Source organism: Lissotriton helveticus, chromosome 5_1 (assembly GCF_964261635.1).
Source record: "Lissotriton helveticus chromosome 5_1, aLisHel1.1, whole genome shotgun sequence".
Taxonomy (NCBI): Eukaryota; Metazoa; Chordata; class Amphibia; order Caudata; family Salamandridae; genus Lissotriton; species Lissotriton helveticus.
The window spans coordinates 379254581-379267393 of NC_136065.1; the positions used below are offsets into that span (position 1 = coordinate 379254581).

Consider the following 12813-nt stretch of genomic DNA (forward strand, 5'->3'; position numbering starts at 1 on the left):
TAATACACTATTAAAAGTCACCTGCTGCTACCAGCAGTACAGTACAGGTGGGTTGCGTGGGCCACCTAGAAAACTGAAGAATTGCCTGTGTATTTTCTCTTGCGTTTAATAAAAAGTATGCACTTCATCAAAAAAGGAACTGTGGTATTTAATAGCACATGATAACAATACATGTCGGGCGTAAAAAAGTTGGACTAATTTGACAATGATAATCATAACTAGCTAATGTGTGTTTTGGAACCTTGAGTAACTCGATGAAGCTATAAATGAGAAGCGCAGGATTTTCTATGAAACATTTCTCAATCATCTCACGCATAATCAGGATTTACCTCCATGCATAAACAGGAAGCCTAAGATTTTCTATGACAAATTGCTCGAGCTTCTCGCTCATTATAAGGATTCATCTCACTGTGGTCACATTTTTCAATGTTGGCTCTTACAAAGGAAAACACAGACGTTTTTGCTCTTTAAATCTATTTGCAGATTTATTTAAGAACGGCAATTCTGAGAAAGTAAAATACACTTCTGAATCTCTATCAATAAATATATAAAAATAAATATTATTAAGTTTATCATAGGAATATAACACTGACTGAACAGCAGTCACATTTTTATCAAAGCACAGACTGTCTGGAAGGATGACATCCCAAAGGGATAAATAAATAAAAAGGGAAAGAGGGTTTAAACGATTAAACTTTGCATTCCCTGCAAGGGAGGAATGTTCTTAGAAGGCACTATTCTAGTATTCCCATCAGTGTTGAGATGCACACCTAAAGGAGACGGGAATGGATCTTCTCTGCAGGCACCTGGAACTCTGCTTGCTCAGGATTTGTACAACACCAGGATCCTGGCTAATTTCGGACTATAGTGTTTACTATCTTTTGCTTGAGGTAACTGTAGATACTAGTATACTTTTTCGGGCATGCGAGAGCTAGTTTCGAAACAGATATGAAACAATGCCTACGAAAGGTCTACTTTGCATTCAGGTCAGAGTGGGAGGGCACAAAGTTGAAACCATGAGATGGATTGACTTGTAGACTGCCCCAAAACCTCTGTCCACCTGAGCCTCAACATGTTGGAAGACCCCAGATTGTCCCATAGAAAGCTATGCCTTTCTTTCAGCAAAGATAACACATTTATCTAGACTACATTTTTCAATAGCCTTCAATCAAGGTATGGCATTACGTGCAAGTTCCTCCTCCATTGCAACCATTTAGCTTCGCACAGGGCGACCTTCAATACAACACAGGAAAAAACATCCCGCACTATAGGGATATCTGGCAGGCATGACATACCTAGACCACTGTCTGCCTAGACGGTGAGGCAAAAGCTCTGGGTCACCGAAGAGGGTAGTTTCGGTGCAGTCTACCAGCCCTTGCGCACAAAGCATTCTGGGAATTCAAAGTCACTTTCCTGCAGAAATGGAGGAAAAGCCTTGCAGGATTTCTCAATAAAAAGAAGTTTGAGCAAGAGCGAATCCTAAATGACTTGGTACACTATTGTTCGAATTGTAGTGGTGTACAAGTATGTTTCCTTCTTCATACAGGTTTAATGAGGTGCCCCTGGCACAACATCCCCCTCACTTTATCCTTGAACTCCGAGAGCTGGTATGAGCAAGAGGGTGCTACAATTCTACCGATATTTTGAAATTGGTGAGTGTGGTGGTGGAGGACGAGTAGAGACATTTTAAAACAAATGCTCCAATCGGTGGTTTGCTTGCCTCAAAAGTGAATAAGTTTTGTTTTAGCTAGCCCGGTCTCATTAGGACAAAGAACCGGTCAGTCCCTCCCTTTTCCCCAACTGCTGAAGATAGACATATCTACCCTCCAAAGCCCTCCTCTTACACTCCAATTTAGCAACTCTTCTTGGGGAGCAGCTTGCAGGACATGGTCCTGTGGGGTTGCTTGGCTGTAGATTGGCCCTGATGATCCCCCAAACCCACATACAGCATTTGAGTTGGTCCAAGTCGCTGTGCAGAACTTTTTAGACAGAATTATCAAGAGGACATTATTTCGCTTAAAGAATGGCATGCAGTGAGCACTACTGACATAATCTTCAGGCCAGACTGGCAGAGCCCTATAAGGTGGTCCACCATGCACCTGCAGATAAGCAGACCCCACTCACAGGGGTCTGTGAATGGCACAGTGGGGCCCCTGATTCCTCACAATGCTGGCATCCAACATTCTCAAGAGGTGACTAATGCGCTTCAACTGAGTTTGGCCCACTCCAGGCATCACGTGCCACTGATACTCCCAGAGTAGTCCATACCCCATAGCAGGGCTCCATGCACTTCCACAGTCTCATGCAATCCCCAAAGATGAGTTTGTGTGCATTTTCTAATTATGAACAATGGGTGGCATGTATGGAGCTGGATATCAACTCAACAAGATTCCTCCTTTGCAGCACACTGTGCTACTGCCGAGAGAACTTTATGAAATCATGGAAACTGGAGAGGCAGACTGCTGGACAGAAGCAAACTATCAGGAGATTTCTGCAGAGGTCAGTGGTTCTGCAAAATGGGACAATACCCTGCTGACACCACACCAAGGCCTGAATGCCTTTCAACTGTACCATTCAGCTGGAAACCCTCCTTCCAGGCAACTCCAGCTCCTGCTCTGTGTGAAGAATAAGTGAATATTAGCCATAGTCCTCATCCATATTTGGTTGATCAGAGCCCTCGGACCATAAGACAAGAAACAATAGTGTCGCCATTTAGCGAATTCCTAACTTTTAAATGTTTCAAAAGCTAGTCTAGGACTGGCAACCTGCTGAACTTAAACTTTAAAAGCAAAAATCAGATCCCTCGTCCTGTCAGCTGAGAAAGAATATGTACAGCGACCACAAGGGATTGTGGGAGGAGACAGTTCTTCACCCTACTGTTCTAACTCCATTACCTGCTCCAAGAATTCCCAGAATGCTTTATATTTGAGAAAGTGAGTTTCTAAGTTTTCCGAAACCGATAACTGCCTAAAACAGCAAACAAAAAATAAAAATTCATACTTAAAGATGGAAGTTGGACATTGTAAGGCCTCGTGTGAGAAAACTAAAGAAATGTACCACACACTGTACTGCAAAGCATTGTGGGAATATCTGCCGGATTCAGGCAACACCATTTCCCTACAACCTCCAGACAGGCTTCGGTAAAGTCTCTCTGCATTAAAAGAATAAGCAACATCTTAAGTACAAACAAGTCCTCGGTGGCGGCGGTGGTAGCCACGGCAGCTGAACAATGCATAGGCAGATACCAGTCAGTCAAGTTATCATTGGACCAGTACAGGCCGAGCCAGACTCCCGCTGGGCAGGTAGAATCCCCACTGGTTCTACATTGAATGGGTGGAAATCCTACCAGCTCTACAATAAGTAGACAGAGGTCCCATGGTCCCATGCTTGATACATAAAGGCACATCCGGTTCCACATTGGGTGGTAAATGCCATGACTGGCTTAACATTGGGTGAGGATGGCTCCTTTTCAGTTCGACACGGGACAGGCAGAATCCCACTGGTACCACCCTTGGTGGCTGAGCGGTCCATCCACATAGGTGCCTTCCTTGTAAGGCAGTGCCGGCTGCCTTCGGCCAGTTCTTTCAGCCACTGGTGGGACTTTCAAACTTCAAGTATTTTCAGTCTAGGTTTCCTTAGATGCACTGTTTCCAGCGTCCATCATCACCACACACAAGAAGGTGGATCCCTATTGGCTGATACGACAGCGCTAAGTCTGTATCCTACTGGTCAAGCTTTAGGTGGGGATGCCCATGGTGCTGGCCTGTTCCTGCAGACCAAGGATGCTGAAGGCGATGCGTTTCTGGTGCCCCGGTAGGCGGATGCCCAATTTCTTTATGTCCCTGATGAAGAGGGGAAGAAAATGAATAGGTTAGAAAAAGAGTGCTATGATTAACCCCTTCAGTGCTAATGACAAGGGTAACTCGTCATGGAGTTTCCATTGATTTCAATGGAAATTACATTGAAGTGGTACCAGATGCTTAGCATCCAAGTGGTTAATTAACAGACACAACGCCACCCCTCCCTGGATTGTTCACATCCCTTTCCATTAATATTTCATTACCAATCTCGTTCATACTGCTTCACTCATCCGTTTTTTAAAATGCCTCAAACTTTTTTTAGAGAGACTCTAGGTCTTTTTTTTAATAAGCTGCATTTTATTTCTGATCAAACAGCATCCATTTTTGGGGCGGGTGGTACTCAAATGCCAGGTAGGCAGGATGACAGCCTTCACACCTGTACTACAACAGGCACGAAAATCAAGCCAGGATTGTTAAAAACACTTGAGAAACTAACCATGCAATGCATGTCAAACCTTGCTTAGCATCCAGCGACAATGCTTCTAGAACTTACGAATTAAAGATGGAGGTTTGGAAAAACACAAGGCTCAAATTGAGTCATGCAGTGGGAAATGCTCTTCTGACGCGGCCAAAGGGGCGTGGAGATGGGAGAGGACTAGAGCCCAGCAGGTTGCCCTGTCCCAGGGAGGCGCTTCTGAATGTCTTGCCACAACAAGCCTTAAGTCACGTTATTTAGACAGCTTGAGCTGTAGAACTGAACATCCCTTTCCGGCCCCAGGACAGCATCCAACTTCGCAAATAAACAAACAGCAAAAGTTAAAAGGGTGCCCCATCATTTGAAGTTCAAACGCTGCAGTGGCCTGAGCCCCGGACCTCCACCCTTGACCTTTCAGGCTGACTCTTTTCTGGTTTTAGACCAGGGAGACATGTTGTTGTGCCTGAAAAGTCCTGTCTGTGCCTCAGACACGGGCCCTGTGTGTCCAAGTTCCCATGACTGGCGTTCCCAAGAGCTTTTCAACACGTGGAAGAGAAATTACTTAAAGTACAAGGAATGGGAGACGGGTGTATGGGAAACCGGAAACGTTCCACAGAAGGGGGCCAAGAAAAGCAGAAGGGATGCAACAAATGAGGTTAAAGCACACGCTGGAGAGCTGGAGGCTTCCAAGCACTGTAAACATGTACTGTCTTTATGCAGTGCTCCTTAAAGGCTCCAGAGAGGGCCAAAGAGCTCAAAAGACCCACATCCATAGATCTGGAAGACAAAGATACCAACTCTATCTTGGAAGGCACCCGGCCCATTCAAACTTGGCCTCTCGATCGAGACTCGTGCGCCACAACACAAGAGATAGAGGCTGCCATATATCCTCCAAACTATACACATCACGCTCTAAGGAGACTGTCAACAAAGGCACCGTTTCTGATTTGCTTTCAATGGATCAAGACTAGAAACCACTTACACTTGTCAAAGAACATGGAAAATTGAGAAGTGTCACTCAACTGTGAGAGAGCGATATGGGAGCCTGACTAAGAGAGATGCACAGGAGACATGGAAACAAATGGACGCAAATGGAGACGGTGTTTTAGTCAAAGTGATCCTTCTGCCCCGAGTAAGGCTGTGAATATTGCTTGTGTACCACCTCCTCTTACCCTACTCTGTAAGTCACTTCTCCCCCATACAAAGCGACAAGACAGTCACTCATGCAAGGGAATCTCTGCTCTTTCCCCTGGCCCTGCTCCAGAACCTCCTGTGCCCTTATCTGAAGCTCATTCCCAAAGACCCTTATTCTTGTCCAGCAGCCTTCTCCAGAGGTACTGCATTTTCACTCAACATCCTGCTTATCCTATCCTGTCCGAGATGCTCCCCATCTTACCTCCACTCTGCCCAAGAGGCTCCCGTTTTCTTACACTTACCATGCTGGCGAGCCTCCTCCTCTCACTCATTCCCTGCCCAAGAGGTTTTTGCTACACTCGAGGAATTCACTATGTCGGAATGTATTTCTCAGCCCCAATCAAAATGCAATTTTTCCCGTCTGTTGCTCCCATGCCCTTAAGGAACAAGGCTTTTTTTTTTTTTTTTTTAAAGACCGTTTGATGCGGTCTTGAACCTACTGGTGGCAGTAACAAGGTAGCAGCCTGCAATGGCCTAATGTAGCACTGATCCTGCTGGAAAGTAGCAAAGAAAATGGAGTATTGACTAACCTTTGCAAGACATGGCCCCCATGGTCATAATGGCAGAATTTGCAATGTCAGCATTAATCTTTCAAGGTGGTGCCCTACACTAGAGTTAGCCTGCTACATTCGGCCTTCCCAGGGTCAGGAGAGTCCTCCTGAGAAGCCTGTGTGACTGCTCAACCTCAGGTACTCAGATGTAAGCAGTGAGCGACAGTGAGAACACGTAGCTGGGTGATGTCCCTCAAAAACAGGGAGCTATGGATCGGTGGAAAGTATGAGGAATGTCTTTCGTCCGAGCTCCGAGAAGGGCCCAGATAATTGTGCAAGCTAGAGAGGGAGCCTCCAGCATGGCAATGCAGCCCTTAAGTTCTGAGGAGGCTCTTCATCGGGATAATACAAGGGTAGGCCAGCCCTTCTAATTAATAAACTCTTTTGCATGGATGGTCTAAAATTTACTGGTGAGCGAATGAGAAACAAGCTCAGTACCCACTCTGCAGGCGGTCCCACCAAAAAACCAATGCACGGTGTTCACACTTTTAGGTTGAGGTTAGAGGTAAGAATGCCATTTAAATTAAGGTCAGAAGTCCAGGTCCCATGTGTTTACAGCCACAGGCAGTATATAAGGGTACATACATTTAATGCTCTATTAAATATAATAGATTTTGCCTTGAGTGCAGAGCATGCGTCTAATAAACATGGAGTCACAGGGCCACCACACAAGCATCCATTTTTTGGTGAAGTTCCAAACTCAGAAGAAAGCAAGTAGACAGACTGTAAGTGACAGCAAGGGTGCAAACAGACTGTTGTCATCTATTAATGTACTATGCTTACAAATCGGTTGAGGTCAGAGGACCGTACGTGTGCCTAGTCGAACAGGGAGCAAAGACACTGCACTCTAGGTATGACCCATAGGCTCCCCCCGTTGCAGCCTTCCTCAGGCTCTCACATGAGGCCCTGTAATCGCTCCCTGTTCCACAGTCTCATACTCTCACGAAAGAGGCCTGGCACTTGGTCACTGCTCCTCAGGCTCACACGCTCCACGCCAAGGACAGGTACTCACTCGTGGCTCATCTGGATGACCCGGTCCATGGAGCTGAAGGCAGACGACATGAAGTGCTCGGTGTACTGCTGCATCTTGATGGACTCCAGCCACTCCGCGATGCTTTTGAAGGGCATCCCCTCGGACCCACTGCTGCTAGGCAGGCGGATGGAGATCCTGAGAAACACAGAGCAGAGGGTCAGGTCCAGCAGTATTAGGAACAATATATCACAATCAGGTGGCCTGAGAATTCGACCTAAAGAAAAACTTTTAGTGCTGTAGGGTGGGGGGGGACAGAGGTGCACTAAAAGGCTATTTGTGGGGACTAACACTGGGGATAAAAGCCCCAAGAAAGATGCTGGTGGGCCCCATTGACATACAAAGGCACAGGGCAGCATAGTACAAGTGCTGCAATAGAGAGAGGCAGCATAGTACAAGTGCTGCAATAAAGAGGGGCTGCCAGTCAAGCAGGAGGTTCAGATGTTAGTACTGAAACAAAAGATGCTATAGCAATAACCACATTCGGAAAGCAAGAGTACTGCTGAATACCACAGAGGATGAGCATGCGTGTGTCTCGTGTGTACGCCAGAAACCACAGACACACAGGCTAGACTGCATCACTCGGTCTCCAGATGAAATGTTGCAATAATCTTTGCCTGTAGAAAGCTTGGTCTGTTTTCAAAAGTCTCACTACAGCTCAGAATGTGAACACACCAGCAGTGAATAGCTGTGAAACTTCACACCTCGAGCGACTCTGAAGACATGAGGTCATACCCGGAAGCAGAGGCAAACTCTACCCAAACGTAGGTCTGAGATCTACACAGACCGTGGACAGCTTCTCAGAAGATTTTCCCACGGGGTGGTGCTATGCCCTAGGCAGAATCCTTGGATGGAATGACACAACCATGCCCTTGCAGAATTCTCTTTAGGGGGCACTACGAAGCCCTCACACCCGATTATGAGGAATGCAGGATCAGGCAGTGAAAGAGGCTCGGATTCTGTCTTTAACACACATCTAGTGCGGGATTGCATGCCTGGGCAAGGGAGGATTATTACAGAGCCTCTTTTTTCAGACTATGCGTCTTCCCTCCACACTTCCAGCCTATCACCATGGCTCCTACCTATGCACTAAAGCATAATTATAGCCAAATGCACAGCCCTTGCACATTTTTTCCATTTACAATTTCAGCAGTGATGACAAGTAAATGGCCGCTTTTAATCTGACCTTCCTTTAAACAATTACAATCCATTTCCTCCTTTGTCCCAATGTTCGAACCCGCCCATTTTTGCCACATTTACTTGCAGTCCTGGGGTAATTTCCCATTCTCAAGGGAGGGAAGCGTAGTGACTGATACTGCCATAATGAACAGGCATTACTACAATGCCAGGAAAGACCACTAACACTATGGAGCCCAACACATTTTTAGGTCTCGCGCCTGCGATGCATATGGCGAAGCCATATGCATCGCGCCAGGCGCGATACTATAGTTGCGGAGTCTGCTTCCCAGGAGACAGAGACTGGCGCGCGCACGCTCTGGAAAGCGATCGGAGCCGGCCGCGCGCGCGCGTTCCCAATCTCCTGTCTCTCTGGGAAGCACACAAGCAAGCCCAGCAAGCCCCGCCAAGGCATCACGAGCACGTCCCAGCCCGGGGTGCCAGCCAGAGCCAGCCCGCGCGAGGACACCCCCTTTTCTTTTCCCAGCTGCCGTCATGGGAGTGGAGATCGAGACCATTTCACCCGGGGACGGTAAGCCGCCAGGCGGGAGGGGGTTACGCGTGCGCATGGGTGCCGAGCAGGGAGGATCCCCGGGGCTGGCTGGTTTAATAGATGTTGGCGTGCCTCGGTGTTTGCATCCCACATGTGCCTCCTACGAATAGATTTCAATCTGTCCTTCTCTGCTTGTTAGCGCTTCATTAGCCTGCCGTTGTTTCTTTTCTAAAGTTTCGATTTTCACTCCAAAATATCACACTATCACAAACTTTCGGTCTGCTTTTGGCCACCCAAAACCACAATTTAAAATGGAACACTTTAGCCTTTTGTACTGTTAGGAACTATTTAGTAGGTTAACTTGAGGGCCTCTACACATTGTTTGTGTTTCTTTACTTGAGGGCCTCTACATATTGTTTGTGTTTCTTTTTTTGTTTTAGTGTTTTGCTTAGTGACACTTAGAATATACACGAAGTACTGAAAAAAGGATTCAGCCCCCCCCTCCCGCTTTCCACTCGCCCAAAAATTATTATCATTACACTTCATTGAACCGGTTTTAAGTGAGCCGGGTCTAAGCGGGGTCTAAGTTTGATGTTTATTATTGGTTTCGAACGGTTAGGTGGTCCGCGGCATTTTGTTTGTATAACAACATTGTAGCGTGAGTGTTTGACGCAGTAAAAATGTTTCCTGCTACAGACTTGTTCGGTTTTAATGCTTCATGTTGCTCCTAGCAGTGTTGCCCTGCACATGTCTGATGAGTTCCTTGGTGACGTGTGTCTGTCGTCCCACTCCAGTAAACAGGCAATGCTTGACTTTATTTATTTAGCATGTGCTGTAGAGTTTAAAAGTACACGCACATGTATATTTTCCCTGAAACAGCTCTCTCTAAGAGAAGATCCACCCCTCACTTACCGTAACTTGTTAAATTTTTATATTCTCCCACTGGGCAAAGTAACATCCGCTGTGGGCTTAAAAATATCAGCATTCGTTAATCACTCGTGCATGGCTTACTTTTTTTGTATCACTTGTTCACTCTCTCTCTCCCTTCACTCTCTTTCTCTCTCCCCCCTCTCTAATTCTACCTCTCCTTAATTCTGTCTCTCCTCTCGCTCTCCCCCTTCATTCTCTCTCTCTCTCTCACCCTTTCTCTTTCACTTCCCTTCATTTACTCTACCTGCCCTTATTTCCCTCTCTTTCTTTCATTCACTCTCTCTCCCCTTCATTCCTTTCCCTCTTGCTCTCTCTTTTCTCTCGCTCATTCTCACACTTGACAGGACCAACAGTGGGCGCTTCTCACATACAGGTACAACAGAGGGGGCATCTCACACAGACAGGAACAGAGGATTCTTCTCACACAGACAGGAGCCAAAAGGGGGCGCATGTCACAGACAGGAACAACAGAGGGCGCATCTTACATAGACAGGAACAGGGGGGCGCATCTCACACAGACAGGAACAGGGGGCACATCTCACACAGACTGGAACAACAGGGGGCGCATCTCACACAGACAGGAACCACAGACGGCGCATCTCACAAAGACAGGCAATAGGCGCATTGATTTAGCTGTTTCCCCTCTATCAAAAGCCTGGGTTATCTGTTCGCGTCCTTTCGTTTAATTTCTCTCTGTGGCACCCATTCACCCCCTCTGTGAGCTTTTCCAGGCGCGTGACCCGTCACTAGGCGCTGACATGCAGAGCTGCATTTTACATGGCAGTATTTAGGAATATTTGGGGTTCCCAAATGTGTGCGTTTGGGTTCTTTATTTGCTACATATGATGTCCCTGAAAAAAAATGTTGGCATTGTTTTAGCTTTGCCCCCTCTCTTTTTCTATCTCTCTTTCTCTCTCTCTCCTCTCTAATTCTCTCTCTCCTTCATTCTCTCTCCTCTATCTCTCTCTCTCTCTATCTTTTCCCCCTATATTCTCTGTCCCCCCTTTCTCTCTTTCTATTTCTATCCCCTTCATTGACTCTCTCTCTCCCCTTTCATCTCTCTCCTCTCGCTCTCTCTTCTCTGTCACTCACTCTCCCACTTGAGCTCCATCTGCCATTCCTTCTTCCATTCTTTCTCTCTCGGTTTTGCTCCTCCACTTCCCTCATCTTTGGCCTGCAGGTTGTAAACATCTACACAGCAGACAAGGAGACTCTCCAGTGGTCTTATTACAGTGCTGTGTAGTTCTAACATATAACTTACAGTTTGTATCTTTTTTTATTCAAATCAATCATCTATTTATGAAAGTTTTTTTATACCTATCTATTGTCACACATTCTTTGTTAGATGAATGATTTTTCAGGCAGCATTAATTATTACATCGTGCACTGCTGTATTCTGAATCAAGAAGGTGTGACGGGACACATTATGCTTAGTTTCATTTGCAACATGCACTGGCAAGCCATGGGCATGCTGCAGCTCCCGATTTATGTAACTGCTGCTTTCAAGCTTGTGAACAGAAGCTGCTTGGTTGCAAGTTGAATGATAATTCAACCCCACACACAAAACCCCCCACACACAACCCCCCACACACACAACACCCCCCACACACAACCCCCCCCCACATACAACCCCCCCACACACACAACCCCCCACACACACAACCCCCCCCCACACACACAACCCCACACACACAACCCCACACACAACCCCCCACACACACAACCCACACACACACAACCCCCCACACACAACCCCTTACACACACAACCCCTTACACACACAACCCCTTACACACACAACCCCTTACACACACAACCCCTTACACACACAACCCCCCTACACACACAACCCCACACACACATAACCCCCCACACACAAACCCACACACACACACCCACACACAGACACACACACCCCCACACACCCCCACACACACACACCCACACACACACCGCACACACACAACCCCCACACACACAACCCCTCCCACACACACAACCCCACACCCACACTCTATCTCTCTATCGCCCTCACTCTATCTATCTATTGCCCTCACTCTATCTCTCTATCGCCCTCACTCTATCTCTCTATTGCCCTCACTCTATCTATCTATCGCCCTCACTCCATCTATCTATCTATTGCCCTCACTCTATCTATCTATCGGTAAACAGACATAATATCGACTACAAAATATCGAATGGACATAATATCGAGTTCAAAATATAGACTGGACAAAATATCGAATGGACAGAATATAGACATCAAAAATATCGTTTTTAAGGTAAGTAATTTAATATCGAATTTTAAAAATATAGAAAGTTAAAATATCGAAGTATATAATATAGGTTAATAAAATTATCGAATTTCTAATAGTATCGAATTTTTTATAGTGTTTTTTATGTTATTATATGTGTGAAAATTGTGTATTTATGTTATAATTAATTTTAAATAATGAAATTTGTTTTTGTAATATTTGCATAGTTAAATTCTGTAGCGGGTTGTGGGTTTATAGGGGAATAGGGTGGGAAGTAATTTAAATATAATTAATTACATATGTAAATGTATTTATTGGTATTCATTTTTAATTAATTGTTAATTAATTAATATTTGGTAATTAATTAAATTTTAATTGGCAATTCATTTTAATTAATTGATTAATTGCTAATTATGTTAATTTTACTAAATTATTTTCTGTAGCGGGTTGTGGGTTTATAGGGGAATTGGGTGGGAAGTAATTTAATTATAATTAATTAAATATGTAAAAATATTTATTGGTATTTGTTTTGAATTAATTGTTAATTAATTTTTAATGGGTAATTAATTAAATTTTAATTGACAATTAATTTTATTTTATTTTTTTATTGCTAATTATGTTAATTTTACTAATTTATTTTCTGTAGCGGGTTGTGGGTTTATAGGGGAATAGGGTGGGAAGTAATTTATTTATAAATAATTAAATAATTCAATTTATTTAATTGTATTTAATTTGAAATAAATGTTAAATAAGTTTTAATTGTTAATTAATTAATTTTTAATTTGTAATTAATTTGGATTAATAGGTAACTAATAGTAATAATTAATTTTAATTTGTAATTTTAATTGATTAATTGTTATATTATATTAAATTGGTAATTACTTTAAATAATTTTTTATAGATATTAAT

At 44.5% G+C, this 12813-nt stretch overlaps 1 protein-coding gene across 2 annotated transcripts in view; it reads right to left on the reverse strand.

The window, feature by feature from the left end:
- Positions 1–457: 457 nt before the first annotated feature.
- Positions 458–12813, reverse strand: part of EPHA2 (EPH receptor A2) — a 73287-nt gene continuing 60931 nt past the window's right edge. The window contains exons 16-17 of one of the 2 annotated variants that reach the window (XM_078642545.1): positions 7033–7188; positions 458–3842 (exon numbers count right to left, since the gene is read on the reverse strand). In XM_078642545.1, the coding sequence (XP_078498671.1) occupies positions 3737–3842; positions 7033–7188 (262 nt within the window). In that variant the 3' untranslated portion in view covers positions 458–3736. The remainder of the gene's footprint in view (positions 3843–7032; positions 7189–12813) is intronic. The other variant, XM_078642546.1, reaches the window with a different exon arrangement.